General features: G+C 41.4%; 1 protein-coding gene across 5 annotated transcripts in view; it reads left to right on the top strand.

Moving 5' to 3' along the window:
- Positions 1 to 2620: 2620 nt before the first annotated feature.
- WDR11 (WD repeat domain 11) overlaps positions 2621 to 27042 on the top strand; it is a 72730-nt gene continuing 48308 nt past the window's right edge. Inside the window, exons 1-5 of one of the 5 annotated variants that reach the window (XM_073354204.2) lie at positions 2621 to 2951; positions 7232 to 7343; positions 15766 to 15919; positions 22560 to 22733; positions 24277 to 24463. In XM_073354204.2, coding sequence (XP_073210305.1) covers positions 2866 to 2951; positions 7232 to 7343; positions 15766 to 15919; positions 22560 to 22733; positions 24277 to 24463 — 713 coding nt within the window. In that variant the 5' untranslated portion in view covers positions 2621 to 2865. The remainder of the gene's footprint in view (positions 2952 to 7231; positions 7344 to 15765; positions 15920 to 22559; positions 22734 to 24276; positions 24464 to 27042) is intronic. The other 4 variants (XM_073354200.2, XM_073354199.2, XM_073354202.2 and 1 more) reach the window with 4 other exon arrangements.

Raw genomic sequence — 27042 nt, 5'->3', positions numbered from 1 at the left:
GCAGCTTTTCCTTTTCGTTCAGCACTGCATCTCTGACTTCTTCAACCTGTTTGAGTCAGGGAGGAGTGGCCAGTACCACTTCTCCTCCTTAGCATATCCCCTCAAAATCTTTCACATGCTTCCTCTTTCTCTCTGTTGAGGATCTTGTCGATTTCTTCAGTGAGACAAATGATGCAACCTGGAAAGAGCTTTCACTTTCCTCTACTTCCCTCCTGCTGTGTGATGTTCTTTTTCAGCCCAGTATCTGATCAGATGACTCTTTCACTCCTTCAACTCCAGTTGAAGGAACTGGATAGAAATGTGACTAGGGAATTCCTTTCCACCCTGTGAGGATAGGGAGAGAAGCAACAGCAGCACACTCAAGGACACAAAGTCTAATGTACCATATTAGCAAAGATGTTGGGGACACTGGGGCATGGCCACTAGGTAACTCGAAGGGATGGAAGCCCCCAAGTGTCGATGAAGCCCCCTCGCACTAGGCCCAAGTCTCCTTGGCCCCCCCGCCTGGAGGCACTCGCAGCAGTTATGCTGAGGATCTGCAACAATATGTTGCAGAGTCAGACTGCCTGAAATGAAACAAGGCCAAACAGGGCAGATATGGAAGAACAATGCTGAATAAAGCAGGTTTATGTATAGTTTAACAAATGATACCAGCTAGTTCCCTTGTTTTTTGTAACTGGATTGGCTGGCTATATGGATACTTAGGGCAGCTTGCTATTGGATAAGTATGCTGAAGAAAGGATGTATAAAAGCCTGTGTAACTTCCTGCTCTGTGTGTAGGATTTGAGATTCTATTCTCCCTGTACCTTTTTGCAGCTGCAAATAAACTTTTCTGCTTCTCCACCCCGTTGTGATTATTGGGTGAAGCAGACCGGGTAGCGAACCAACCCCTGCTGTTGTTTTGCCTCTCGGCACTGGGTGCCGGCAACAAAGGGACAATTACAATTAGTAAGAATTCAGTGTGTTCAGTACTTTGGCAGATTGAACTCTAGGTGTGTACGATTATGTTGCCCCTAGTGGTGGATTATAAAAAGAAAAAAGTCCTGTTAGTACTACTAGTAAACAGAAACTTCATCTCAAAGAATAAATACCAGTGTTTTGGGATCTGAAGATCTTGAGTTCTATTCTCCATTGTAGTGTTTTAGCTGACAATTTTATACAGCCATGTATTTGTTCCAAGAGCAGGGTCCTAAGGAGCAGATAGAAGAAACCATAAGCCGCAGATGGCTATTTGAATGGAAGCCCAACAACTGTTTATTACATAAATAAGAAAAAGTGTAGTAGCACCTAATATACCCCAAAATGTAGGCCCTGCTGCAAACTGGCATAACAATACTCCAGTAGCTGGAGATTGCCAATTTTTGGCCCCCAGTTCCCAAATTCCTTTGCAACCAGAGGCAATATTTAGTCAATCCCACTGCACCAAAAAAAAAAAAAAAAAAAAACGGAACGCCCATACAACCACATACAACTTCACCACAAAAAACTGACATCTGGATCTATCTGATCCTTGCCTCTGCCTCACAAATTCCATGGCATGAATAGAGAATAGCAGCTGCCCCTACTCCACCAAAATAATCTGGATCCCTGTGCGCCCCAGCACTGAAAAACCTGACTATAGCAAATGGAGCCTATTTTTAGTAGCGATCACTCAAATAGAAATCTAAATAAAACAACCAAACAAGTGTAGCTTCTTCTATGTAAGTAGGAAAACCTGGACCCTCCCTTTTGCTTCCCTGTATTATTTTGCAAACTGGTGCAGTACCACTGCAAAAACACACAATGTGTGCTTTTGAGTTGCTCTTGCACTAGGATGTCTCAGTACTCAGAACCTGGGTTGTAATGGCTAAGTAGGAATGGCAATAGGTTTTTACGTAAGTACAAACAGGGTGGCAAAGGGAGCCAGGGTTGGGGCTAATAACAGTAGACAAGTGCAGGATACCTGCTTTTGCGCTCCTTGTGAGGAGGGATGTGTGGGGATCTGGATTATTGCAGTGTAATTGGAATAGCTGCCCTGTAGCTGGTAAAATTTTGGGGATGAGGATTAAAAAAACCCAAAAATGGTTCGATTCAGCTGCCGGCTAACTATTTTTTACAGTACTGCTCTATCAGTGTGCAACAGAGGCTGGGTGTTGTGGCGTAGTAGGTGCTGAAACAATTGGGCTTTAAAAAAATGACAAGATCCAAATCACAGATAAGTCTTTTTCCAGAGCTACTGGGCCAGGATGGATCAAGATCCAGATATTCCCACTGAAATAGGAGTGGCCACATTTGTTTCCTATTTAGATTGTACACTCTGAGGTTGGGCCACCCCCCCCGAATTTGTCAATAATCGGACGGCTCCTGGTGCTGGATCCGTGTTTTTTGGTGTTGTCCCGCCAGGAGAACGGGTTCATCGCGTGGCCTCTGAGTGACTGCTGCCAAAAATGTAGGAAAACCTGACCGGAAGCAGCGGCTGGATGCGGCTGCTTTGCAGCGCTGCGCGGAGAGGGGAGGTTGGGTGTCTGGGGCGGCGCAAGCGGCTCCCCGGTGCGGTGCTGCTTGGAGGCGCTGACTCCGGGGCAGCGCTGTGGGTGAGCTGGGGAGGCAGAAGCGGCACGAGGTGGGGGCTCGGGCTCCGCCGCTCAGCGACTCCCTGCCGCGGCGGAACCAAAGTGCCCCAGGCGCTGGGGCGGCCCGGACCGCTGGGGAACGGGATCGGCGGCGGACTGCCCCGCGACGCTTCCTGCTGAGGCGGCGGGCTGAGGCTTCCCAGCTGCCGCGCAGAGCCCGGCTACCCCCGCCCCGCGCAGAGCCAGGGGGGGGGCCGCCGCCGCCGCCGCCGCCCGGGGTCCAGCGCGCCGCTGCGGGCTCCCCCTGCACAGTATGTTGCCCTACACGGTGAACATCCGGCTGTCGGCCCGGACCCTCACCGGAGCCCTGAGCGCGCAGAACAAGGGGGCGGTGGACTGGTGAGTGCGCGGCCGGGCAAGGGAGCCCTCGCTTGGGGGGGCGTGAGGGGCCCGGGCTCGGTGGGTGGGGGAGTGAGAGTGAAGGGCCCTGGCTGGGGATGGAGGGCGGGAGGGGGGCGGCTTCTGGTTTAGAGTCGGTTGATGAACCAATAGGAAAGGAGGCCTTGGAGCCCCGGAGGAGGAAGGGGGGCTGGTGGGGGAGAGAGGCTAGGAAGCCCTGGCCTAGGGGTGCAGGGGGGGAGGCCTTTCGGGGAGAGGCTGGGCGCTAGAGAGAGAGAGGAGCAGAGTCTTTGGAGTGGGGGAGCGAACTATGCCCTCCCTCCTGCTCCGGCCTTTCAGAGACAATTGTCAACGAGGGATTGTGCCTGACCCACTTTCTCTGCGACTGGGAAGGTTGTTACTCACTTTTCTAAGAGTACAGCATGGGCAGCCTCAAACACTGAAAACATGAGCTTTAAACATGTTTAAAAAAAAAACAGGTGTTCTTTTATTTGACGACTTAGGTTTCTGAGCCTTTGCTTGGTATAGGTTACACTATAGTCATGTTTTCAGTTTCTTTCCACAAACGGAAGGAGTAGGAAAATATAAAGTTGAGATTCCCACATAATCACTTGTCTGCAGGAGGTGAAACATTAAATCAGACACCAAATATCGTGGGACTTGCTCATAGGTGCTGACTTTTGGTTTTGCTGGTGGGTGCCCCATCCCAGCTCTGCCCCCTTCTCCAAGGCCCTGCCCTCACTCTTCCCCATTCCAGCTCTTCCTGCCCCTGCTCTGTCCCCTCCCCTAGGTCCTATCCCCTGAGCATCTCTTGCCCACTGTTCACTCCTTTCTGCCCCTTCCTGACTTGAAGGTGAGAGATGTGTGCTTTTGGGGGGGGGGTTAGCCTCCTCCCAAAACTGGCAATTTTCAGCATATTTATACACTTTTCATAGTCTGTTATTGAATGTGTGTCTATCATTTGGCATCTGAACAATGTAATCATTATTAAAATAGTAATGAAAAATATCATTACATTATCATGAATTACAGTACAGATGCTCCCCGGGTTATGCAAAACCTGACTTATACAAATTCGCACTTAAGGAAAAAGTTTCATAAGCTAGAAATAGGATTTTCGAGTTGCGGAAATTTTTGTGTAATGTACAGGTATATGTTTCCAACTTATGCAAAATTCTAGTTAGGCAAGACTTTCCGGGACGGAACGATTGTGTAAGTCGGGGGGCATCTGTATATTAAATTCATTACATTCAGCTATAAGCTGTCTTCACTAACATCCCAGTGTAAAGACATTACGTTTGCTCTGGGCTTCACACCGGCTTAGCGCCTGTTTGGGAGCTAAGGCCACTGATGGCTGTGGGAAGAAGGTGGATGGGAGGGACAAGCATTGGGGAGTTTTTCCCCTCTCCTTGCCCCTTTCTCCTCTCCCTTCCTTTTGCTCTCCCTGCCCCTTTCCCTTTCTCTTGTTTCTTCTCTAAGTCCTTGCTCCCCTTCCTGATGTTTCTCCCTTCTTGCTTCCCACCCATATCCCTTTTCCCATCTCTCTAAGCTCCCCACCTCCTGGTGGCTCTGTCTAGTGCCTGTTCCCACCCACACACTCAAAGTGGCAGAGGAGGTTCCCTAGTGGCTAAGGCACAGGTCTCGGGCTTAGAAGTTCTGGGTTTGATTCTCTGCTCTGCCACAGACTCCCTGCTTAGCCTTGGGAAAGTCACTTCTCCTTTGTGTGCCCTAGATCCCACCTGCAAATGGGGCTAATGCTGACCCTGCCTGCTAGGCTAAATCCATTCATGGCTGTGTAATGATGGTGGAAATGGAGATACCAATGTGGGTAGATTTGGGCTGAATTTCTCCACAGCCGGAGAGTGTGGGGAGACGGGAGAGAGGGGCGCTCAGGCCAGCTCTGCACAGAGTGGGGTTGGGGCTTCAGCCCTGTAACTTCTGCCACTAGGGTGGCTGGGGCTCCCGTGCCAGGGACTTCAGCCCCAAATGTTCTGCCAGGGTCCAGGGCCTCTTGACCGCCCCACCCCCCGCCACCCAGCATGACTCCTGCCAGGGTCCGAGGCTTCTCCTCCCTCTCCCCGCGTGGCTTCTGCTGGGGTCGGAGCTTCTCCCCCCGCAGCGTGGCTCCTGCCGGGGTCAAAGCTTTTCCTCCCTCCTCCTCCCCCCAGTGCAGCTCCTGACAGGGTCCAGGGCTTCTCCTCCCCCTAATCTACCACTGCACCAGCCCTAGCCTAGCTGGGCTCCTTTGGGTCACCTGATGCCTGCTGTGGCCGGAGTCGAGCCTGGCTGCCAGGGAGTAACCAAACACATGGATGCCATGGTCAACAGTCCAAGAGGTGTGGGGCGGCCCTAGGTGAGCAGGGGCTGGCTGTGCTGCTGCTGATAGCCCTGCACTCCTGCCCATGCCTAACCCTAATGCTTTTTTGTGTGTGTGTGAGACTCAATTAGCCCTTGCCAGAGCAGGGAGGTGGGAAACAGCTGATCTGAGTTTGCCCGCCAAACAGTTGATCGCAGCTGCGCGCTGGCTACCCGCAGGAAACAGCTCATCTTCTGAGGCACCCGCAAAACTGTTGATCCCTGGCTGCCAACAGCTGGTCATCCCAGTGTGTGATGAGCACCCCCTATTTTTTTTTCCATGGGTGCTCCAGCGGAGTCGGCGCCTATGGACTTGCTATATAATTGTGAAAATTGTCAGCACTGAGTTTGGAGGATCTGATCAGTTTCACTTCCTGCAAATGAAAACTTATCATAAACATGCTCTTGACAAATTCAGTTTTGTTAAATTTCTGTGCATCGATGACTGTTTCTGGTTTTGTCTGTTAAATATTTATATTGGTGTAGGGTCAAAAGAAGTTGTTCTCAACCTTTTTTGGCTCAGGACCCATTTGTAAATGTTTATGGCCTGTTGTGACCCAGTAAATTGTCTGGGGGTGGAGGCCCTGGGGTAGTTTTGGTCGGGTCCTACCCAGCACTCATCCATCACCTGTGCTGTGGGACTGGCTGGGCTTCGCTCTCTGTAGCCTCCTTTATTGGTGTGACAAGCCACATATGGTGTAAGTGTTGACAAACATAAATGGTAGAAACCTTCTGCTATGTGTTGTAGAGATGATACACCTATCTACCTATGAAATGGCAGATAAAAAGCAATATTATATATTCAATGCCCTGTATGTCCTCCAACTAATCCAAACAACTGCTCTGTCTGGGAGGTTAAAATTATACCCATTTTGCAGCTTGTGAAACTGAACAGGCTGCCTGATTTTTTCAGTCCCATGCTTAAATAACTGAACCAATCCTCTGTCTGAGGACTTCTGCTTCCATATCTGTCAAGTCAAGACAACACCTTCCCCTCCACTGATTTCCTCGATATTTACTCAGAGTAGTGGACATTATCTGGGGTTCTGTGCTTGGTTCCCTTTTGGATTCTTTGCTTCAACCCCTTGACTCCAATCCTATTCTTGTTTGTCCTCAACCATTCAGCTGAACCTCATATTTTTGTGGTCCTCATATGTGGCAGTCAGCCTCTTCTCTGAGGTCAAATAGGCCGAAACTTTTGACTACTACTAAACTCACTTAAAATATGCCCCTTTTCTCTGTCACTTCTCCCCTTCCCTGCAAAAACCAACCAACCAATATCCCAACAATTATGAATTATCTCATATCTTATAAAGGAGCATGCCATACTATGTAAGTTTTAGCCTACCCTTTTAGCATTTAAACAGCCTCTGACATACATTAGCCTTGCATTGAAAAATTGCTCCCTGTAGAGTGCTGGTATTGAGTTTTGTATGTTTTCAAGTTTTATTTTGTTGGGTAGGTTTTACTATTTTTATTTGTTTCCAGTAGCATGCACACAACATGCTTGATGTTGTACAAACAAGTGGCACACTTCTTGCCCCCAAATGATTTTAATTTTAAAAATGATCAAACAGAGGCAGAGTGTAGGAGAGAGGGAGATTACAGTTAACACAAGCCCTCTCTTCATAATAAACACAATGTTTTAGTGATACAATGATTTTTTAAAAACATATGATATAGAAGCAATCACAAATAAATCAACCATGCTGCTGTAGTTGCAGTTCAGCTTTATTTTATTACTTATTATACACAATATCAGTTGTGTTGAAAATCCAGCTACAGAAATTCTAATGAAGTATAGATCATAGCTACTACAGTTTGACTTTACAGCTAAAAAAATCTCATGAAATCCAAGTACACCTACTGATGGTCTGCACATTTACTTCTTTCCTTGTTTGATAGTAACATTGCTATTTTTCCAGGGGCTGGCAAGGTTTGATTGCATATGGGTGTCAGTCCCTGGTGCTAGTTATTGATTCCAACACTGCCCAGACTGTACAGGTTTTGGAAAGACACAAAACTACTGTTGTCAAGGTGAGTTTATTTGTTTCATGTTTTCTTTTGTGTGTGTTGTTTTTTCTAAATTTCAGTGTAAATAACTACCATTTTATCTAATTTGACTTTCACATCAAATCTGGTATATAACTAATCTTTAAGGAATAAAATGACCTCTTTGATGGCTAAGATCCAATCATTTGTTGAAATTGAACAAGCATCTATGTACCATTATATTTTCGGATGTATGGAGAAACATCTGTATGTGTGTTAACGATACAGATGTGGTCAAAACAGAAACACTCCTTAAAAAAACCCAATTATTACACACCTAATACACATTGAAATTCTCCTTTGCTTTTGACTTAACTGATCTTTCCTTATTAGAAAAAGGCCAACATTGTAAACAAGAGATATGCATGGCAACATACAGTTCTACTAACTTCACAATCCATAAAAATATTTTTGCAGTTTTCCTGTTATTTTTGAATCTTACAACTATTTTTATAACTTAATGTAATAGCAGTAATGAGTCACCAGGAAGGCTTTTCCTGATAGTTAGGTAGCTGAGTTCATTATCATGGCACCTGCCAAAGAGACACAGTCTCCTTGCAGATCAAGCACCACGATTGTTTTTGAGCTAAGTCTGGCTCAGTGTTCAGTCTGCGTCTGTCATTGGTGTTCTTATAGTGCTACTTTTGGCAACCATGTGATAGCTGGTTGTGCAGCAGCATTCCTTAGTTAACGCACCAACTGGCTGAGTTAAGTGCCCTCAATTTCATTTTGCAACATTTATCTCCTAGGAAATACTGCTTTTGCGTATTTGTGTGTGTTTAATTCCTTAGTATTTTCTTGTTGGATTCCTATTTTTCTGAGAAAATGAAACTGTGCTGACATTCTTAAGTCATCAGTTCATCATGATTATCAATAATTATGACAACCCTAAAAAGATGACAAATTCTGAGCTCTTTTTAGCAATAATCTGCTTATCTATGGATTGTCTATTCTTGGGGAAGGGGTGACGCATGTTTTCTGTGGAGATTCCTCAGCTCAGAACTCCATCAAATAGTTTGTCAGGGCTTGACCTTGCCAACCTTCAGAGCATGGTACAAGGCACATCAATTTGATCTTTTCTTAGACCATTGGGTATTGGCGGATTATTAGTGAATGATTGGTGCATTGCATGGCTGAGGGCTGTTTGGTGGACAGTTAGATTTCATGTCTGGTAATACTGAATCTGTTCTATCCAGATGCTACAACAATAGATACATAACAAATTAATAAATTCCAAGTCCAAAAAGGATCATTGTGATTAGTCTGACGTCCACTACAACACATAGCATAGAAGATCAAAAAAATAATTCATAGAGTAGATCTTCCAGATATAAATCAGGACTGGAGATTAAATTAATATTCCTCCCCTGAAAAAACATTAATAAGCATTTGTGTGGGGCACTTCTTGAGGGACAATGCAGTTCAATTCCCCAGTCTCTGCCCTATCAGCCAAGCAGAGGGCAGGTTTGGGAGCTGCAGTGCAGATCCTCCTTGGCTTATACTCCAGTCTATCGACTGGAATGGTGGTCACCCCTCCTCTGCAGTTCTTGTATAGTGGAGAGTGGGCTGTATAAGAAAAAGTGGTCTGTTTTGACGCTGTAGACTGCCATATTTTTGAGTGAGGTGCAGAATACCATCTTGCAGTGTTAAAGAGGTTCATTTATAGTTGATCCTCTGCACTTGGATACATATCAACCCAAATAAATTAAAATAGCATCACCAAATCCTGAAAGCAGCTGTCTTCAGAGGTAAAATCTATCAAGATATTGCAGGTGGCTGAAACTTTGTGTATTTAAAAGTTGATAACTGCATGAGAGTACTTTTTATTTTGGTGGGGTGACAGCAATCTACCATGTTTATGTTTCTTCAAATACAGTGCTTTATTTCACAGTAGCAGCCGTGTTAGTCTGTATCCATAAAAAGAAAAGGAGGACTTGTGGCACCTTAGAGACTAACAAATTTATTAGAGCATAAGCTTTCGTGAGCTACAATAAAGTGAGCTTTAGCTCACGAAAGCTTATGCTCTAATAAATTTGTTAGTCTCTAAGATGCCACAAGTACTCCTTTTTAATGCTTTGTTTGGGTTTTTTGGGATGTTTTATATTATAAAATTAAACCTGTTTACATTGCTATGGAAACATTGGTAGCTACTGAATAGTTAAGATTAGCATCTAAATAAGGACAAGAATCCCTCTAGTCACATTTTAATGATTGAATTTAGTCTCCGGATTTGGAGCAATAACATACCAGAGAGCAACTGAATTTTCTACTTAAGTTTAGATCCACCATTTGTCTGATACTGCCAGGCTGTGTCTCTGACTTGCCTATTGATTAATATATATATATATAGATATAGATTTTTGTTTCTGTTGATAGGAGTATTTTTCAAATGTAAACATCTGGAACTGCTATATAAGTTGTGTGCCATGTCGTATCTCCATATATGACAACACATTTCTATGCCACAAACACTTTGATTAAAGCCTTTCTGTTTTATTACGTGTATGGAGAGTATCAAAGAAATATGTGGCCAAAATTTGAACAATAAATTATATTATCCTCTATAGTGGATGGAGCAATAAGTGATATGGACATGTGCAAGAGGTTGGCAAATAACCATACAAATAGTTAGTCAGCATCATAACTGTTCTAAATTGAACATAATATTTAGGTATTACTTCTGTTGGTTAGAGATCGTCCTGCAGTTGGTCACAAAATGGAGACTGATGAGAGTGGTAATAAAAACATACCTATTGGCCAATCCACATGGATATTTTGGGGACCTGTATATTATGAAGTATATTAAAACACTTTTTAATGACTTTACTCTCTTAAGGCAAGATACTGTATAAGAAAATGTATCAAATCATTCTTTACAACATGTTTTAAAATTATATACTCTGACATTACAATGAATGACACTCACTCTGGATGAGCAGCAGATTGTCGTCTTAGTCTCCTACACCCCTGACATGTGCTGGACTGTCCTCAGAACTGGTCATGAGCTATAGGTAAATACCAAAACCTAAAATAGTGTCCAAACAACAAATTAAACACACAGTGGAACAGGACAGTGGCAATATTAATAGCTTAGTTTAAAAGTTAAACATTAGTTAATAAATTATAACCGATATAATTATATATTATATCAACTCTTCTGCCTTATAATGATAGCATTATAACTGCATCAGGATAGCCATATTTTCCAGCAAATTTTTTTGATGTTATACTATTTCAACAGTAAGCTAAATGTTAAAGTCCCTGCAGTCTTTATATAATTTATTAGATCATTTTTCAAAACCACCATCTCTTTTATTAACTGGAGCAGACCCAGGAAAATGACTAATTTATGAGGAAAAAGAGAGGAGTGGAATTCTGTTCTTTTCTGCTTTAAAGATCAGTGGACATCGTATAAGAAATTATTATACTGGCCAAGATCTTTCCACACTTCTTTAGATGTATTCATAAATAATTTTCTTCCATTCCTGAACTTAATATTTAAGAAGTCTACTTACCACATTCCTTTTTAAAAAAACTATTACAGTTGCAAGTGACATAAGAAACATATTCTGAGTCCATTGTTACAAAGAAAATAACATAGGCTCCATTTACAAGGAATTTTCACCTAAAAAACTTGTTGGATGTTATGTTACTGGACTGCATACCCCAGCAGTTAACACTGTTAAAAGCCAAGAAATAAGCAATTAAGTATTTCAACACACTATCTGCAATCTATTAAACATATCCTCTTTTTAACCTTACGAACCGTGTATCTTTTGCACACATGTCTCTACCTTCATGTTGAACTATTAATGGGTATCCTTAAAGTCCAGCCATGTTTACTTTATATATTTACCCCCTTTGTCCTAATGAATAGTATAGATTTTGTGTGGCTTTAATAATATTATCTGTAGTGTATCTATATTTAGGGGTTTTTTTATTGGTGTGTAATGTCAGATTGCTAATAGTGATTGCCCGATGTTTGTCTGTAATGTTTAAACAGTTATGCATGGGTGATCAGTGTAGCTAGTGATAGTTCTAAAGTTCATGTGGCTTTTTTATATAGTAATTACAGGTTTGAAATCTACATTTGAGTATGCATTCGCATATTATATAATTGTTCAAAGTCAAGCTTGCCCTTTTAGTTGTTAAGGTGAGGGTGATATGTGTAGGCGGTGGATGGTGGAAAGAAGTAACTGATGTTTCAAAGATCTTTCACCTCCCTTCCCCAATTCAGCTCAACGTTCTGGCAGAAGTGAGAAAAGGTGAGCAGGGATGTAGCGGCGGAGGTACAGGGAACGACTGAGGAAGTGCTAAGAGGGTTTTGGTTGGAGGGACACAGGGATGTGGCTAGGAACTTGCGGTGGTGGAGCCTAAGGTCTACTGTTTTGCTGCACCCCGGGATTTGAAATCAGAATGCCAAGGAGCCCTTGATGTGCCAATGCCTTTGTGCAAAAGCACTGGACTCGCTCACGCATACACTACCTTCTTGGCCATCCAGACACCTCGTGCGTCTGCTTAAACATCACTGTTCCCCACTCCCCCCCCCCCCCCCACACACAAAAAAAACCTAAAAGATTTGTTCAGCCTCTCATCTTCCCCAGACCTGCTCTGCTCCCACTCCAGAGCCTGCCTCCATAAACCTTGCTGCTGAGTCTTCCAGGTAGTGAGTTAGACATGCTGCACATGCCTAGTGAAAATAAATGACTTAGGCTTAGACAGTCTGTAGCTTAGAATTGTGTCATCCAATACGTAGATACCGGACACCACACAACTTACATTTTGTTGGATGAGAATATTAATCTTTGAACCCTACAGCAAAAATGAAACTCTAACTTTTCATTAATAGTTGCTTGTAAAGTGTTTTGAAGAGAGGTGTCCTGTATAATAAGTGCTAAGTGTAACAGTGATATTTGAAGGACCTTTGAACAGATGCAGCTATCAGAACAACCAGAGTTTGGAATCTGATTATGGTGATCTGGTCTGGAAACTTATCATATAGATCTCTTTGGTCATACTGGCCAAACTACCCACCTGATTCGTGAAATCAACCCAACTAGAGTGCTAAAGTTTCAAAAACAATGGTCAGAGACAGCTAAAAGGGGCTAGGGTTTGTGTGTAGAGGGTGGTGATTCTTTGGGTGGAAAGAGAGATTCTAGACGACGCTAGCATAGGTGAAGAAGCAGCACCTGATACATTTTTTTGACAAAAGTATATGTAGGAACTGAAGAGAAACAGTCAAACAAAAAAAGTCCTGTTCAGTTACGTCACATGAAGGCAGACAGCTAAATATTGAGAAATTTTAAAAGTGCTTGTATACAAATGCAAGAAGTCTAAATACAAACATGGGTGAACCTGAGTTCCTGGTATTAAATGAGGATATTATGTAGTAGGCATCCCAGAAACTTGCTGGAATGATCATAATCAATGGGACATGGTAATACCAGGATACAAAGTATATAGGGATGATAGAATAGGTCACACTGGTGGGGAAGTGGCACTATATGTGAAAGCAAACATAATCCCATGTAGTAAAAGTCTTAATTGACTCAAACAGAATCATAAAATCTTAATGGATAGAAATTCCATGCTTGAATGATAAGAGTATAGCAGTAGGTAATACACCATCAAGCCCCTGACCAGGATGGTGACAGTGATTGTGAAATGTTCAGGGAGATTAGAGAGGCTACATAAACAGAAAATACAGTAATAAGGGGAGATTATAACTGTCCCCATAAGCAGTCATGGAATGAGGGAAGATCCTCTCATGGATCAGTAACTGGTTAAAAGATAGGAAGCAAAGATAGGAATAAATGGTCAGTTTTCACAGTGGAGAGAGGTGATAAGTGGGGTCCCCAAAGGATTTGTACTAGCACCAGTGCTGTTCAACATATTCCTTTTTCCAGATAATTTATGAATAAACAGTGAGGTGGCAAAGTTGGCAGATGATACAAAATTACTCAAGATCATTAAATTCAAAGCTAACTGTGAAGAGTTACAAAGGGATCTCACTAGACTAGGCACCAAAATGCAGATGAATTTCAATGTTCATAAGTGCAAAGTAATGCACGTTGGAAAACATAATCCTAAAATGAGTGGTAACATACAAAATGAGTGGTAACAGCTAATTTAAACCACATCAAGAAAGAGATCTTGGAGTCGCCATGGATAGTTCTCAGAAAACATCAGCTCATCGTGCAGCAGCAGTCAAAAAAACGAACAAAATGTTAGGAACCATTAAGAAGGGAATAGATAATATAACAGGAAACATAATACAACTACATAAATCCATGGTGTGCCCAAACTTTGAATACTGTGCAGTTCTGTTCACCCCATCTCAAATATATTGGAATTGGAAAAAGTACAGAGAAGGGCTACACGAATTAGTAAGTGTATGGAATGGTTTCCTTAGGAGGAGAGATTAAAAAGATTGAGACTGTTTAACTGAGAAAAGACAGGACTAAGTGGGGAGTATGATAGTGGTCTGTAAAATAATGAATGGTATGAAGAAAGTGAATAGGGAAGTGTTATTTGCCTGTTTTACATAACAGAAGATCCAGGGGGTCACCCAATTAATTAGTAGGCAGCAGGTTTAAAACAAACAAAAGGAAATGCTTCACACAACACATAGTCAACCTGTGGAACTCAGTGCTGTGGGATGTTATGAAGGCCAAAAGTATAACTGGGTTCAAAAAAGAATGAAAAGGAGTACTTGTGGCACCTTAGAGACTAACCAATTTATTTGAGCATAAGCTTTCGTGAGCTACGGCTCACTTCATCGGATGCATGCAGTGGAAAATATAGTGGGGAGATCCAGTGAAGTGAGCTGTAACTCACGAAAGCTTATGTTTAAATAAATTGGTTAGTCTCTAAGGTGCCACAAGTACTCCTTTTCTTTTCACAATATTGTGACCTTTTTGAACAGCTGTCCAGATGAAATTACAAAACTGAAATTTGGCCTGGCATGGCCCTTCTTCAAAAAGTGCCTTTTGGTTGTTCTGATGAAATTTGATTTTGATTTGACAAACTTTGAACCCCTTGAAAATTGCACCCTGCATATGCATAGTACATTCATTTTTTTTTAACCTTGGCTCTTCGAGCAAGATCCTGGAAACTGGCCATACTGTTCTGAGGAGTAGAGAATACATGAAGGTGTCTGCATTGTCCTAATATAAGGGGTGTTGATCCAGTACAGGTAGCTGCTTCATGGCAGCTCTATTTTATCACCTGCCACCTATGGCCCCCATGGACCATTGTGGCATGGCAATCATCTGGAGGTTGTAACCCCTGGCCCTTTCCTCAAAACGCCCCGTAAGCTGGAGACTCTAAAGAGAGAGGAGACATAGAGTTATGCCAGCCACCTATGACACACTCACTGGGGGAATCCCCAAGAAGCCAGTTATGCTGGCTTTAAGGCTTTTTTCTTGTGTGCCAGAGCAATGCATAGAACCTTGCTAGGGGCCAGATTCTGGACCATAAAGCTCCTTCCTCGACGGTTCACTGCTCCTCCACGTCAGCTTTGCTCCTCCCTCTGCTGAGGGGACCTGGGGCCCGGCTCTGCAGCTCAGAGGGTTACAGTAAGATAGTACAGTTTAGAAAGGTTGTATTTAAGAGGGCACCTGCTAAGTCTTGCAGGGAAGGAGCAGTCTTCATTAAGTCTCTGAAGGTGCATGTGTGTTCCAGTGTACTACAGTCCATTTGTTACAGCTGATTAATTTATGCACACAGATTGCTGTCTTCTTACAAACCAGCAGGGCTTTGAAGTCTTGAGAGAAAGAGAGGTTTGGAGGGAGGGTTATGCCTGGGTGCTGACCATTTTTAAAATGTATACTTTTTATCATATAAAAAGTTTAAATCGTATATTGGCCATTATGGCAATTAGTATAAGAATTAAAAAATGCTATATTCTGTCTCACACATTTAAGGTTTTAGGAAAATGTGTATTACTTTGTATACAATGTTTGATGGCAATAAAAACTGCACTTGTGTATCTTCTAATGTGTACATGTAAAAAGACAGGTGCACATGCCATCTTAATTTTGGCATTTTTTGACTTTCCTTAACTGTGGAACCTTAAAGTTATCAATATTTGTATATAGAATTATTATAAACCATGAATGCAGGGAAAATTATTGATTTATTGTGTAATTTTAGTATACCTGTGCACAGTGGTAATATATTTAGGATAAACTAAAATAATTAAACTTGCACAACAGTTGCCAGTTTAAGTCTCTATTTATTAAACTGTAGTCATTTCACATGTATGTCACTAACTGTTGCATAATCTTCTGGTGTCTGTGTTCAGATAGTTTATATCCCATTTAGTGGGGTCAAACTAAAAAGTATTAAATACTTGTCTTTATTATACATAACTGTCTATTTTAACCTGTTTCATTCATACCTTCAGGTTAAATGGGCTAAAGAAAACTACCATCACAATATTGGTTCTCCGTATTCTTTGCGCTTAGCTTCTGCTGATGCCTCTGGAAAGATAATTGTGTGGGATGTGGCAACGGGAACAGTTCGCTGTGAAATACAGGAGCATACAAAACCAATCCAAGGTAAGGAAGGTGTATGCTATTTGTATAATGAGTTGTATTGTAAGAGGCAGTATTATCTACAAGTTATAGTGGTGACTGGAGGCTAGGACTCATGAATTCTATTCACAGGCCTGCCATTGACTTACTGTCTGACCTTGGGTACATCAATCTGTATGCCTGTTTACCCACCTTTAACATAGGTATAATGCTGATGTCCCAGCAGCGCTGCTATGGGGTTTGTTTAATGCCTATAAAATGTTCTGAGATCTTCCGATGGAAAGTGCTATAAGTTAAGAAGTATTTTATTATTCATAAATGTTCATACAATACACTAAATAAACCTCCTTGTTTTTGAGTTTGGGATTTAATGCAGTTTGCAGTCCACATTATAATAATACTTGTACAGCATTACAGTGCTGTTAATCATGGATTTGACTGTATTCTTATTTAAAGTGCATTTTATATAGCCATTACAGTCCAAGCATACTAATATGACAAATTAAAATTGGATTGTATATTCATAAGGAATATGGTATTTTAAACCAGTATGCCCTAGATTCCTTTGAATATCTATATCTGTCTTCCTTGGCACACAGGAACAGGAAGACTATTTCATGCATAGGAACTGGTATAGAAAAGGCAATAAGATGGATTGGAAAAGGGAGCATTAAGGAGCAGGCAAATGGCAGCAAATGAGTGAGATGTAAGATGAAACTAGAGCTGATATGTGCTTGGGTTTAACTGGGCAGAGTCTTTCCTGGGTATCTGGCTGGTGAATCTTGCCCGTATGCTCAGGGTTTAGCTGATTGCGATATTTGGAGTCGGGAAGGAATTTTCCTCCAGGACAGATTGGCAGAGGCCCTGGAGGTTTTTCGCCTTCCTCTGTAGCATGGGGCACGGGTCACTTGCTGGGGGATTCTCTGCTCCTTGAAGTCTTTAAACCACAATTTGAGGACTTCAATAGCTCAGACATAGGTGAGAGGTTTTTCGCAGGAGTGGGTGGGTAAGATTCTATGGCCTGTGTTGTGCAGGAGGTCAGACTAGGTGATGATAATGGTCCCTTCTGACCTTAATATCTATGAATCCACGAATCTAAGTTGAGGCTGCAGTGTTTGAATGTAGAAGGAGTCAGTAGAAGGAGTCAGATGTAGAAGGAGTCAGTGAAGAGACATATGGGAGAGGGCTTGACTTGATAGAACAGAGGTGGGCAAACTAAAGCCCGCGGAACCCTCCTGCCCGGCCCCTGAGCTTCTGGCCTGGGAGGCTAGCCCCCAGCCCTTCCCCTGCTGTCCCCCCTCCCCCGCAGCCTCAGCTCACTGTGCTGCCGGCTCAATGCTCTGGGTGGCGGGGCTGTGAGCTCCTGCCAGGCAGCACAGCTGCAGAGCCCTGGCCTGACCCAGTGCTCTGTGCTGCACAGTAGCATGGCTGGCTCCAGCCGGGCAGCACGGCTGCCTGTCCTGGTGCTCTGGGGGGCGCGGCTGTAACACTGCCAATCACCAGTGCTCCTGGCAGCGTGGTAAGGGGGCAGGGCAGGGGGTTGGATAGAGGGCAGGGGAGTTCAGGGTGGTGGTTGGGGGCTGGGATTTGGAGAGGGGTTGGGGCAGTCAGAGAGTGAGGAACAGGGGGGTTGAATGGGGGTATGGGTTCCGGGGGGGGCAGTCAGGAAGGAGGAGGGGGGTTTGATGGGGTGGTCTGGGGCGGTCAGGGGACAGGGAGAAGGGGTGGTTGGATGGGGCAGGGGTTCCTGAGGAGCAGTCAGGAATGAGAGGAGGGGTTGGATGGGGCGGCGGCGGGGCAGTCAGGGGCACGGGGTCTGTGGGGGGATAGGGAGTGGCAAGGGGGTGGATGATGCAGGGGTCCTGGGGGGGCCGTCAGGGGACAGGGAACGGGGGGGTTGGATGAGGCAGGAGTCCGGGGGGGCGTCAGGGGGTGAGAAGCAGGGGGGTTCAGATGGGGGCGGGGGCAGGCCATGTCTGGCTGTTTGGGGAGGCACAGCCTCCCCTATCTGGCCCTCCATACAATTTTGGAAATTCGATGTGGCCCTGAGGCCAAACAGTTTGCCCACCCTGTGATAGAACATGCAGGAAAGGAAGGAATTTCTGGATGATCATTGATTTTTGGTTACAGTTGACAAGATATGTCAAGAAGGCATTTGCTTTTTACATTGTCGTATCTGTATACATCTGCATGTTGCAACTCTTCAACGGGAAGCTATAGAAAATACTCACAAAGCCATGTATAAATAGTCGTCCTTGCTTAGGAGTTGGAATGTTCTTTATTATGCCCCTATTAAAAAATAAAAAAGGAGCATAGATTAAGACGGTGGTTTTCAATCTTTTTCCACCCACAACCTAGAAACCACCCAGTTCCTTAATGCAAAATACCTAAATTTCACAGGCCTTTCCGGCCACAAAAATTTGTGGGCTGTAATCAGTATGAAACTGTAGGTGTGTTTTGTGCTGGGACTTGTGGAGGGTCTGTGCTTGATTGTGCTGGATAGCAGGCTCCTAATGCTAGTTGGGCTGGGTGTATTGGCAATTACTGGTGATGTCTGGTGGGATGCTTTACCTCATCCCATCTTCCTTCAGCAAACTACTTAGCTCTGGAAGTTGTGGAAGCCAGCCCGATAGTCTCTAGAAGTGCTGCTTGCCGCAGAGCTCATTGTCATACTAGTAGGTATGGTGAATTGGTGGGAGGACTGAAGAGCTGCTCTAGGACTTAGTAGTGGAGTGGAACAAAGAGCAGCAGGAGAGGGGGAGTAGTAAACAACCTTCCTTTTACCTGGCTTCAGTCAACGGGTTACCATCCAGCAAATGCCTCCAGTGGAGAAGTCTTAGTCTGATGGTTAGAACAGGGGCTTAAACATTAAACCATTCTGCTTCAACCAGATTCGCTGAATGACCTTAGATACATCTCTCTCTCTCTCTCTCTCTCTCTCTCTCTGACACACATTCACTCACACATCCTCTCTGACACACACACACTCACACACACACAATGCATGACATTGAGGATCTTGGGTAAAAACTACTTTATTATTATTGGTAGTAGGGACTTACAAGATCTCCTCTTGTGTATGAGATTCTGGTTGCTAAAAGAAACATGCAGTTTTATTTTCTTGGGAATTTTTCAGTAAACAAGTTTCTGTGCAAACACATTTTGTCATCTTTTAAGCTCTCCTGTAATTTTAAAATCAAACCAAACTCCGAGTAAATCTCTTTATTTTACAGCTACCCACGTCCTTATTAGCATCACACTTTATAGGTTGTTTTATTTCTGAAGTAAAACTCAGAAATAAAGTTTTGTTGTGCAATGAAATTTTCATGGTACATTTCTGAGAATAGTTGATAGTTCATTTGGGCTCCAAGCCTTTTTTTTTTTTTTTTTTTTCTTTTTTTTCCCCTCTTCCAAACTCTCTGACATCAGCCTGAATCCTGTGTTTATCTTTAACTGTATTATCTGAAAAGCCACTTAACAAATTAGACTTTTGTTTCTTTAGCAAGGTTTATAAAACAGAAGCATAAAATAAAGTGGATAAAATACAGCAAAGCTTAAACATGCTTTTGTTGGCTTCAGTTAATTCAATTAGCTTTGTTTTTTTCTCTAGAGTTACGGGTTTTTTTCTAAGATGATGAGACTGAGTTACTGAACGAATAGTGTGGCTTTTTACGTGTTGCTTAAAGCCATTTTCTGATTGTTTAGCACCAATCTGCCATCTACTCCCAGTAGTGTGTAACTTGTACCTTCTCACTCGAGGAAATCATTATCCCTGTTGTTTTGATGAATGGAAGAAAAGTTAGTGGGGGACAAAATAACAAAATTGTCATTCCTTTCCTCACCTTCAATTCATTTTTAAATGTATTTTTAGAACATCATCCTGCTTTACATTGCTGTTTGTAAGCAAGGTTATCCATTCTTTTTCTGTTTAAGGTGTGAAACTGGTGAAGTTATTTTTAAGATTTGATTAACTTTTTATCCATATTTTACAATGTTTTGCGCTACAAGCACCTTCCACCAGCACTTCTGAATATAGTCTCCATTGTAGTAAAACACATCTCTAAGCCACCATCTAGAACAGGGTACTCACAAAGTTTTCATAGTGTGAACCACATCTTATTAAAGAGATTATCCCACAGATCATCTCCCTCCTACCATCACATAACATTCCTTTGGCAGTTACATCAATTACTTACATAGAAAAATAATATTGAGAAAGTTTATTGTAATTTTCAGTCTTTTAGTGTAACAAGAGTATTATCCTTTTTTTTTTAAATCAGTCTTCTGATTTAAATTTAAATCAGCTCATTGAAGTAACTGAAAAACAGTATCTTCAAACAAAGTGGCATTTGTTAGCCAAAAGAAACATAGTGTCTATAAAATGGATTAATAAAACAGCTGAGTTCTGTATGCGCATTTCTTTAAAGCTTCACCTCTCTATCCAGAGGTCAGTTAGACCCAGCATATTCCCATCTCTTGTTGGGAAAGCCAGCCTACTTATTGCAGTTCATATGTCTGTCTGCCAGAGACCCATCACTTGCCACTGTTGCTGACAGCCCATTCAGCCTATCTTCTTTAAGGTTTAGGATTTTCTTTGATCCTGGGCTTTTGGCCTGGGGAAGAGTAAACCATGTCAGTCTGATGGGAGCTGGGCACGGCATTCTCCAATTAACCCTTCTTCCCTGAAGAACTTGAATAGGCAAAACACAAAGGAAGGGGAGTAGGAAGTATTAGCCCCATTTTATGAATAGGGAACTGAGGTAGAGAGAAATTGTGACTTGCCAGGGTCACACCCATCTGTGGCAAAGCAAGGTATTAAGTCCAGATCTCCTGAGTCTCAGTCCAGTCACATGACATCCCTCCCTGTGTTAACCTTAATTTTCTTCCCGTGTGTGTATACATACACAATATCTTTCATTTCATGATCTCTCTGTGTACTTCCACTGCAGTTGTTTAAAAAAGCACTCTGAGTTGGCTTTAACTACATTATTACTAGTTTCAGAGTAGCAGCTGTGTTAGTCTGTATTCGCAAAAAGAAAAGGAGTACTTGTGGCACCTTAGAGACTAACACATTTATTTGAGAAGAAGTGAGCTGTAGCTCACGAAAGCTTATGCTCAAATAAATTTGTTAGTCTCTAAGGTGCCACAAGTCCTCCTTTTCTTTTTACATTATTACTGAGGTCAGTGAAATCTTACCATTGACTTCAGTGGGAGCAGAGTTAGGTCAGTGCTGAGTGTTTGAAAATTCAAGCACATTATACACATACGTTACATTATTTTAGCTGAGTCTGTATATTGGTACCTGGCTTTTTTAAAATGTCCTTCTCGCTCAGCTGAGTAGGTAATGACACACTGCATTCTTCAGCAGGATAGATTCAAAGTATATTCTCAATGTCATTGGAAGTCATTCATCTTTTTTAATTATTTATTTATTTATTTAAAGAATAAAGGGAAATTATATATTGAAAACCATCCTTTGAAAAGATTTGGGTAATGAGTTCTTCTTGCCAGCTTAGAAACACATCAAAGTAATTTAATATTTCACACGAATGATTTGTGCACATTCTTACAGCATTTTTGTATTAACTTTTATGTTGGATCTGGCACATAAAAAAGTGTCATTTGTTAAAGTGAGCTATCAAGTTAAAAATTAATGGAAAGAAAAATTGAGAGCTCAGAACTTTTTGTTATTTTCATCCTACTTTTGATAGTAGAAACATTGCATTTGTGTTCTGAGGGATTTAGGTACTATTTTACAGAACTTCAGAGTAGTCTGCGGATTCCATTTTGGTTTGGCAGTACAGATTTTCCCCCTTACTTTTAGTTGTCTGGATTAGGATGGTTTTTTTTTTTTTTTCAAGGGTGGTTGATCAATAGGATTTTATTTAGATCTGAAAAGAACATTTGAATGGAAATGGGTGAAAGAGAGTGGGGTGAAAACAAACAATGCAGCTTCTACTGAAGGGAGATTCGCATTTTTCAGTCATGTATAAACATTTGCCCACTCCATTGTTCTGTGGCCCATCCCCTTCTCCCATCCCTGCTAGCTAACTTCACCTACTGTTACAGGACCATGTACCTTGAATAATTTGGTACATTATGTCAAAGAATAATATGGTTGGTGTCCTCTCTTGTGACTAATCATATCACTTTAGCAGTATAGTTAGTTATTCTTTTGGATACATAGTATAAGAATGATAATTTAAAGTTATTCCTAAACTCAGGACTCTATTCCAAAAGGAGAATTTGAAACACAGAAGTCCTTTGTTTTATTTTAATATATGGTACTTCCACTATTTTAGGTTTTCTAATAGCAGTGCATGCATTAGTAAATTGTTTTATACATTTCTTGGTTGTTTGAACTCATTCATTGTCAAACCAATGTCTAGGGTATGTTATAAACTAAAATAAATAGTTTCAAATATGTATACTTCAGTTGATCAGGACTAAGAGAACATGTCATCAACGTATACTGTAAATAAATACTTGAAGTAATAAAAGGAATTTTTTTGAAATCATGAAATATTTAGTGTGGTGTTCCTAATAAGTCACTTTTTCAGCCTAATAAGGCCAAGTAGTTGGAAGCGAAGTAGGTTTAAAACAAAATGAATATTTTTAACACTAACTTCAAGTTTGGCTAGTTGTTGCTTCTTTCTTTTGACAGACATGCAGTGGCTGTGGAATCAAGATGCTTCTCGAGACTTATTACTTGCAGTTCATCCACCAAACTACATTGTACTGTGGAATGCAGATACAGGCACTAAACTTTGGAAGAAGAGTTATGCAGAAAACATCCTTTCTTTTTCATTTGATCCCTTTGATCCTTCACATTTAACTTGTAAGCTTGTTATACAAAAGGAATTTCTTATTTTTATGATGTTTGTTTCGTGCTGACAGTATACTTGGTATAGTAGAAAATACAGGTAGTTTAGAAGAAGAAGTTTAGAATCTCTGGTTCAGAGTAGCAGCTGTGTTAGTCTGTATCCGCAAAAAGAAAAGGAGTACTTGTGGCACCTTAGAGACTAACAAATTTATTTGAGTATAAGCTTTCGTGAGCTACAGCCCACGCCACTTCGCAGCTCCCATTGGTCCGGAGCAGCGAACTGTGGCCACTGGGAGCTGCGATCAGCCGAACCTGCGGACGTGGCAGGTAAACAAACTGCCCGGCCTGCCTGCCAGGGGCTTTCCCCGCACAAGTGGCGGAACAAGTTTGGGAACCACTACTATAGACATTTGTCTAGTATCATTTCTTACTAACTCACGAGCATTGTGGAAGTGAATCTGAAGAGGATTTGATTGTGTGGGTGGTGACTTGGCATATTAGGAGGTCATTCCATATGTACGCTACTTAACTGTGTATGAGAAAGGGAACAAGTGTCCAGGTTGTGAGATGAAGGATCCAGCATTGTTTCTGAATTTGCAAACAATAGCCTTAAGCAGTAATTGAATTACTTCAAGAAAGGCTGAAGAGCAAGAGTGATCTAACGTCAGAGCCTTGTGGGATCCCTTCTGAAAGTGAGGTGGGGTGATGGGGAAGAAGGCCCACTAGAAAAGCTGCTGAGGGACTGACTAGAGAAGTAGAAGGAAACCAGGAATGAATGGGGCCTTGGAAAGGCGGGTTTTCAAGAAGGGGAGCATCTGATCAGCAGTGTCAAAAGCAGCCAAGATGTCAAAGGAAATCTGTGCACAATTTAGTTGAAATAGCAAAAAAAAAAAAAAAAAAAAATGAAATTACCATTTCCATTTCTGAATTTAGCTCCATCACTACTCTTTTCTCCATAATGAGATTGGGTATAGTTTCTGCATTTTTCTTGCTTCCCTCCATGCAAATCAAACTGAAGGAAGGCGCTTTTGGGTGTATCTGTGTATACATACATAATATAAAATTATGGAGATGTCCATCATGGCTTCATAGTTAAGGCTGAGTCGGGTTATGCAATCATGTAAATGTTATAATTAGAGGTTCTGAGAGAACAATTCTGCGTGAGACTGGCAATGGGGACTTATTCTTGTGGGTAACCATGCTTTCCTTTTGCATTGTAAAACTTAATGAGGAATAGTTGATGACTGAAAATCAGCGTACGTAACTAATGTAAAAGGACAAATAAGAACTTTCTGCCAATAATCTGTACAGTATTTTGTAATATACGGACTTAATTTTGAAAAACTGAGTTTTGTGGCCTCTAATGAATTGTAATAGACCATTTGCTGCTCTTTCACTAGAAGATTCCTGTTAGCTAGAATTATGAATTTCCCAGCCAGTTCAATATCATTAAAACTATTATAATTTTTCCACCCAAAAGCTATATTAAAAATAAAACATCATAAGAAAATTGCACATCATAGTTTGCTATAATAAAAAAATGTTTTTCTTGATACAGTGCTCACCAGTGAGGGCATTGTGTTCATCTCAGACTTCTCTCCTTCCAAGGCTCCTGCCAGCTCAGGGAAAAAAGTTTACATCTCCAGTCCACATTCTAGTCCTTCTCATAACAAGCTGGTTGCTGCTACAGGGGCCAAAAAGGCCCTTGATAAAGTCAAAATTTTAATCACTAATGAAAAACCAAGGTAAGTTGCAAGTGTTTCTTCTGTCCAGACAGAACTTTTTCTCTGGAACTATATATATATATGTGTCATATTATAAATCCTGTAAATACTACTTGGATTAATTTATGATACAATATTTGATAAAAAATCTTTGAGGGACAGGGAAATTGCAGAATTATTTTTTTCTCCATGTCCTAGCATCTCTAATCTTCTCCACTGTAGTAGTGAAACTAAAGGGCATCTGGCCCTGTAATTATGAAATGTGAAGAACCTGATGTCAGGCATCTACTTTTATTAAATCCTGCAGGCGTCTGTTTCCTTTTAATTTTGATTCCCTGGATAAGGTTTAATTGAACCTGTTTTTAGTAATTACTTCTGATTGTTGAAGGGAAGAGAGGGAATTCTTACAGTAGATACATTCTAAAAAGTTAGCGAACAAAGAGCACTTTCCCATTCAACAAATCTGCTTTCTGTCTCATGACTTTTGGAGTCATGTGCTTACATTATGGACGAATAAGTTTTGCTAACTCCCACCCTATTCTTACAGATCCAATAATCCTGAAAGACGGAGTTGGATTTTATTCCTTCTCCTGCATCATCAGCTGAGTTGTTAAATATATCCCAATTGAAGGGCCCAATTTTGTCCTAATTTACAACTGTAGAAATCTATGGTCTTCAGTGGCATCAAAATGGCATAGTAAAGGTCTGCGTTCTGATGAATAGTGATGTTGAAGAAACAGAAAAGAACACAGCTTAACTTTCAGATCTCAGCTGAGTTTGTAAGCCTGGTAGATAGGAACAAATCTTTTTATTTCTAAGGTGAGCAAATGAGCAAAATGATATAGAAAACATTCAAACAATGAATACTGAACCGCAATGCCATTTTTAGAGTAACTTTTCCTTAATAAATTGCACTTTGTTTCAGCATTTGAGCAAAAATTACTTCAATCATTATCAGAATTTACCACATAGTAAATAGATTGCACTTTATTAGTGATCTGCTAACCCTAATAAGTACAACTGCTTGCCTTTATCTGCATTCCTTCAAGGAACTTGCTCAAACGGTGCATATAATGTATGATTATTTTTCAAATATCTAATAATTTTTAGTATTAGTATTTTTAATAATTGTCAGTATCTTCTGAAATGAGGCAATCTCAGTTTTTAAATGTATTTCTTCAAACTTCGGAAGATGATGTGTACCTAGTTATATGCAGTTCTTAATTTTGGGTTGTAAAATCTGATTAGGATTGCGTTGTACTCATTCTAAAACTGAAGTATAATGCATTTAAGAAAATACCAATTATTCATACCTTTTCCTGTCTCCAGTTTGCCAGGAGACTGTACCTCTTTAAAGATTTAACTGTGAACAATGCTGCTGTTACCTCCAACTTAATGTGAGGTGCAACTGTCCAAGTAAAAGCCACATTGACTCATCTGCTTTCTGAGTAAGGAAAAACAGTGGCAAGCATATCATACCCATTTTCCCTATTTGGTTTGAGGTTCTAGTCCCAGTCTGTAAAACCTTAAAGATTATTCTTGAATTCTGTAAAGACTATCTGAGATTACCTCTCCAATTCCACTCAGAGAATTGTCTGCACGGGCATATAGAGTACATGTAGCTACATGCCACAGTGAAAAACTGGCTGCATCCAAACTGCAGTTGTAGTTACATGTGGCAGGGAAAAGCTTTCCCCCATCTGGAGCCTTTCCCTGCTCCTGGAGTCTTTCGCTGGGGCTGGGAAAGGCTCCAGCAGCAGGATACTACATTGCTAGGAATAGCAGTGTAGATGCGGTAGGCACTGCTTGGGTGTGTAGGGAGCTGTGCACAGCACATACCCTAAGGTTCTGGTGTGTCTTTACTCACCCGAGCAATGCCTCACCATCCACACTGCTCTTTTTACTCAGTCTTGGGGGGCATGTAGTGTCTGTACTCTACAGGCCACCATAGTGTGGACAGAGCCTTAGAATCTCTGTGTCAAGCATATTATGGCAGGGGTAGATGGCATAGTATGCTAAGTGGGCGATCTATGACAGTTAAACAACTTATTAAAGGAGATTAGCATAAGTCCAAGTCTGACTATTTTCAAACCAAGCCCCACTTTTTTGGAAAAGCCTTCCTTTAATAATGAAAGCTGAGAAGGGCCTGATATCGTTTCCCATTGAATATGGGATTGGGGGGGCGAGTATTAGAGGAAAATCAGAAAACCCTAAATAATAGCAGCAGTAAAGAGAGACATTATTTTTATGTTTAAGAGTGACTCTTAATTTCTTTTTATCCTGCACCTAGCAATTAACGATAGATGATTTATAAATAAATAAATAACATAAATAAAATCAGAATTTAAACCTGTACGTTAAATTTCAGTATTTTAAAAGCTAAAATTACTTCATTTTAAGTTATTCTAGAAATCAGCTAACTTCCATTTTTATATGTTGTGATTTTTTTTCTTTTTGTACTTTTTTACTTGTTAAAAATACCTTCCAATCTGCCAGTGATTGTGTGAACAAACTAATCAGACAGTATTGTCAATCAGCGCTTAACGCCAAATTTTAGTGCAGATTAAAAATTTGGACTTCATTTTAATAAGCTGTTTAAA

The sequence above is a fragment of the Lepidochelys kempii genome, chromosome 7, assembly GCF_965140285.1.
Source record: "Lepidochelys kempii isolate rLepKem1 chromosome 7, rLepKem1.hap1, whole genome shotgun sequence".
Lineage (NCBI taxonomy): Eukaryota > Metazoa > Chordata > Testudines > Cheloniidae > Lepidochelys > Lepidochelys kempii.
The sequence above is the reverse complement of the archived record's forward strand: the minus strand, read 5'-3'. Positions and strand labels throughout refer to the sequence as shown.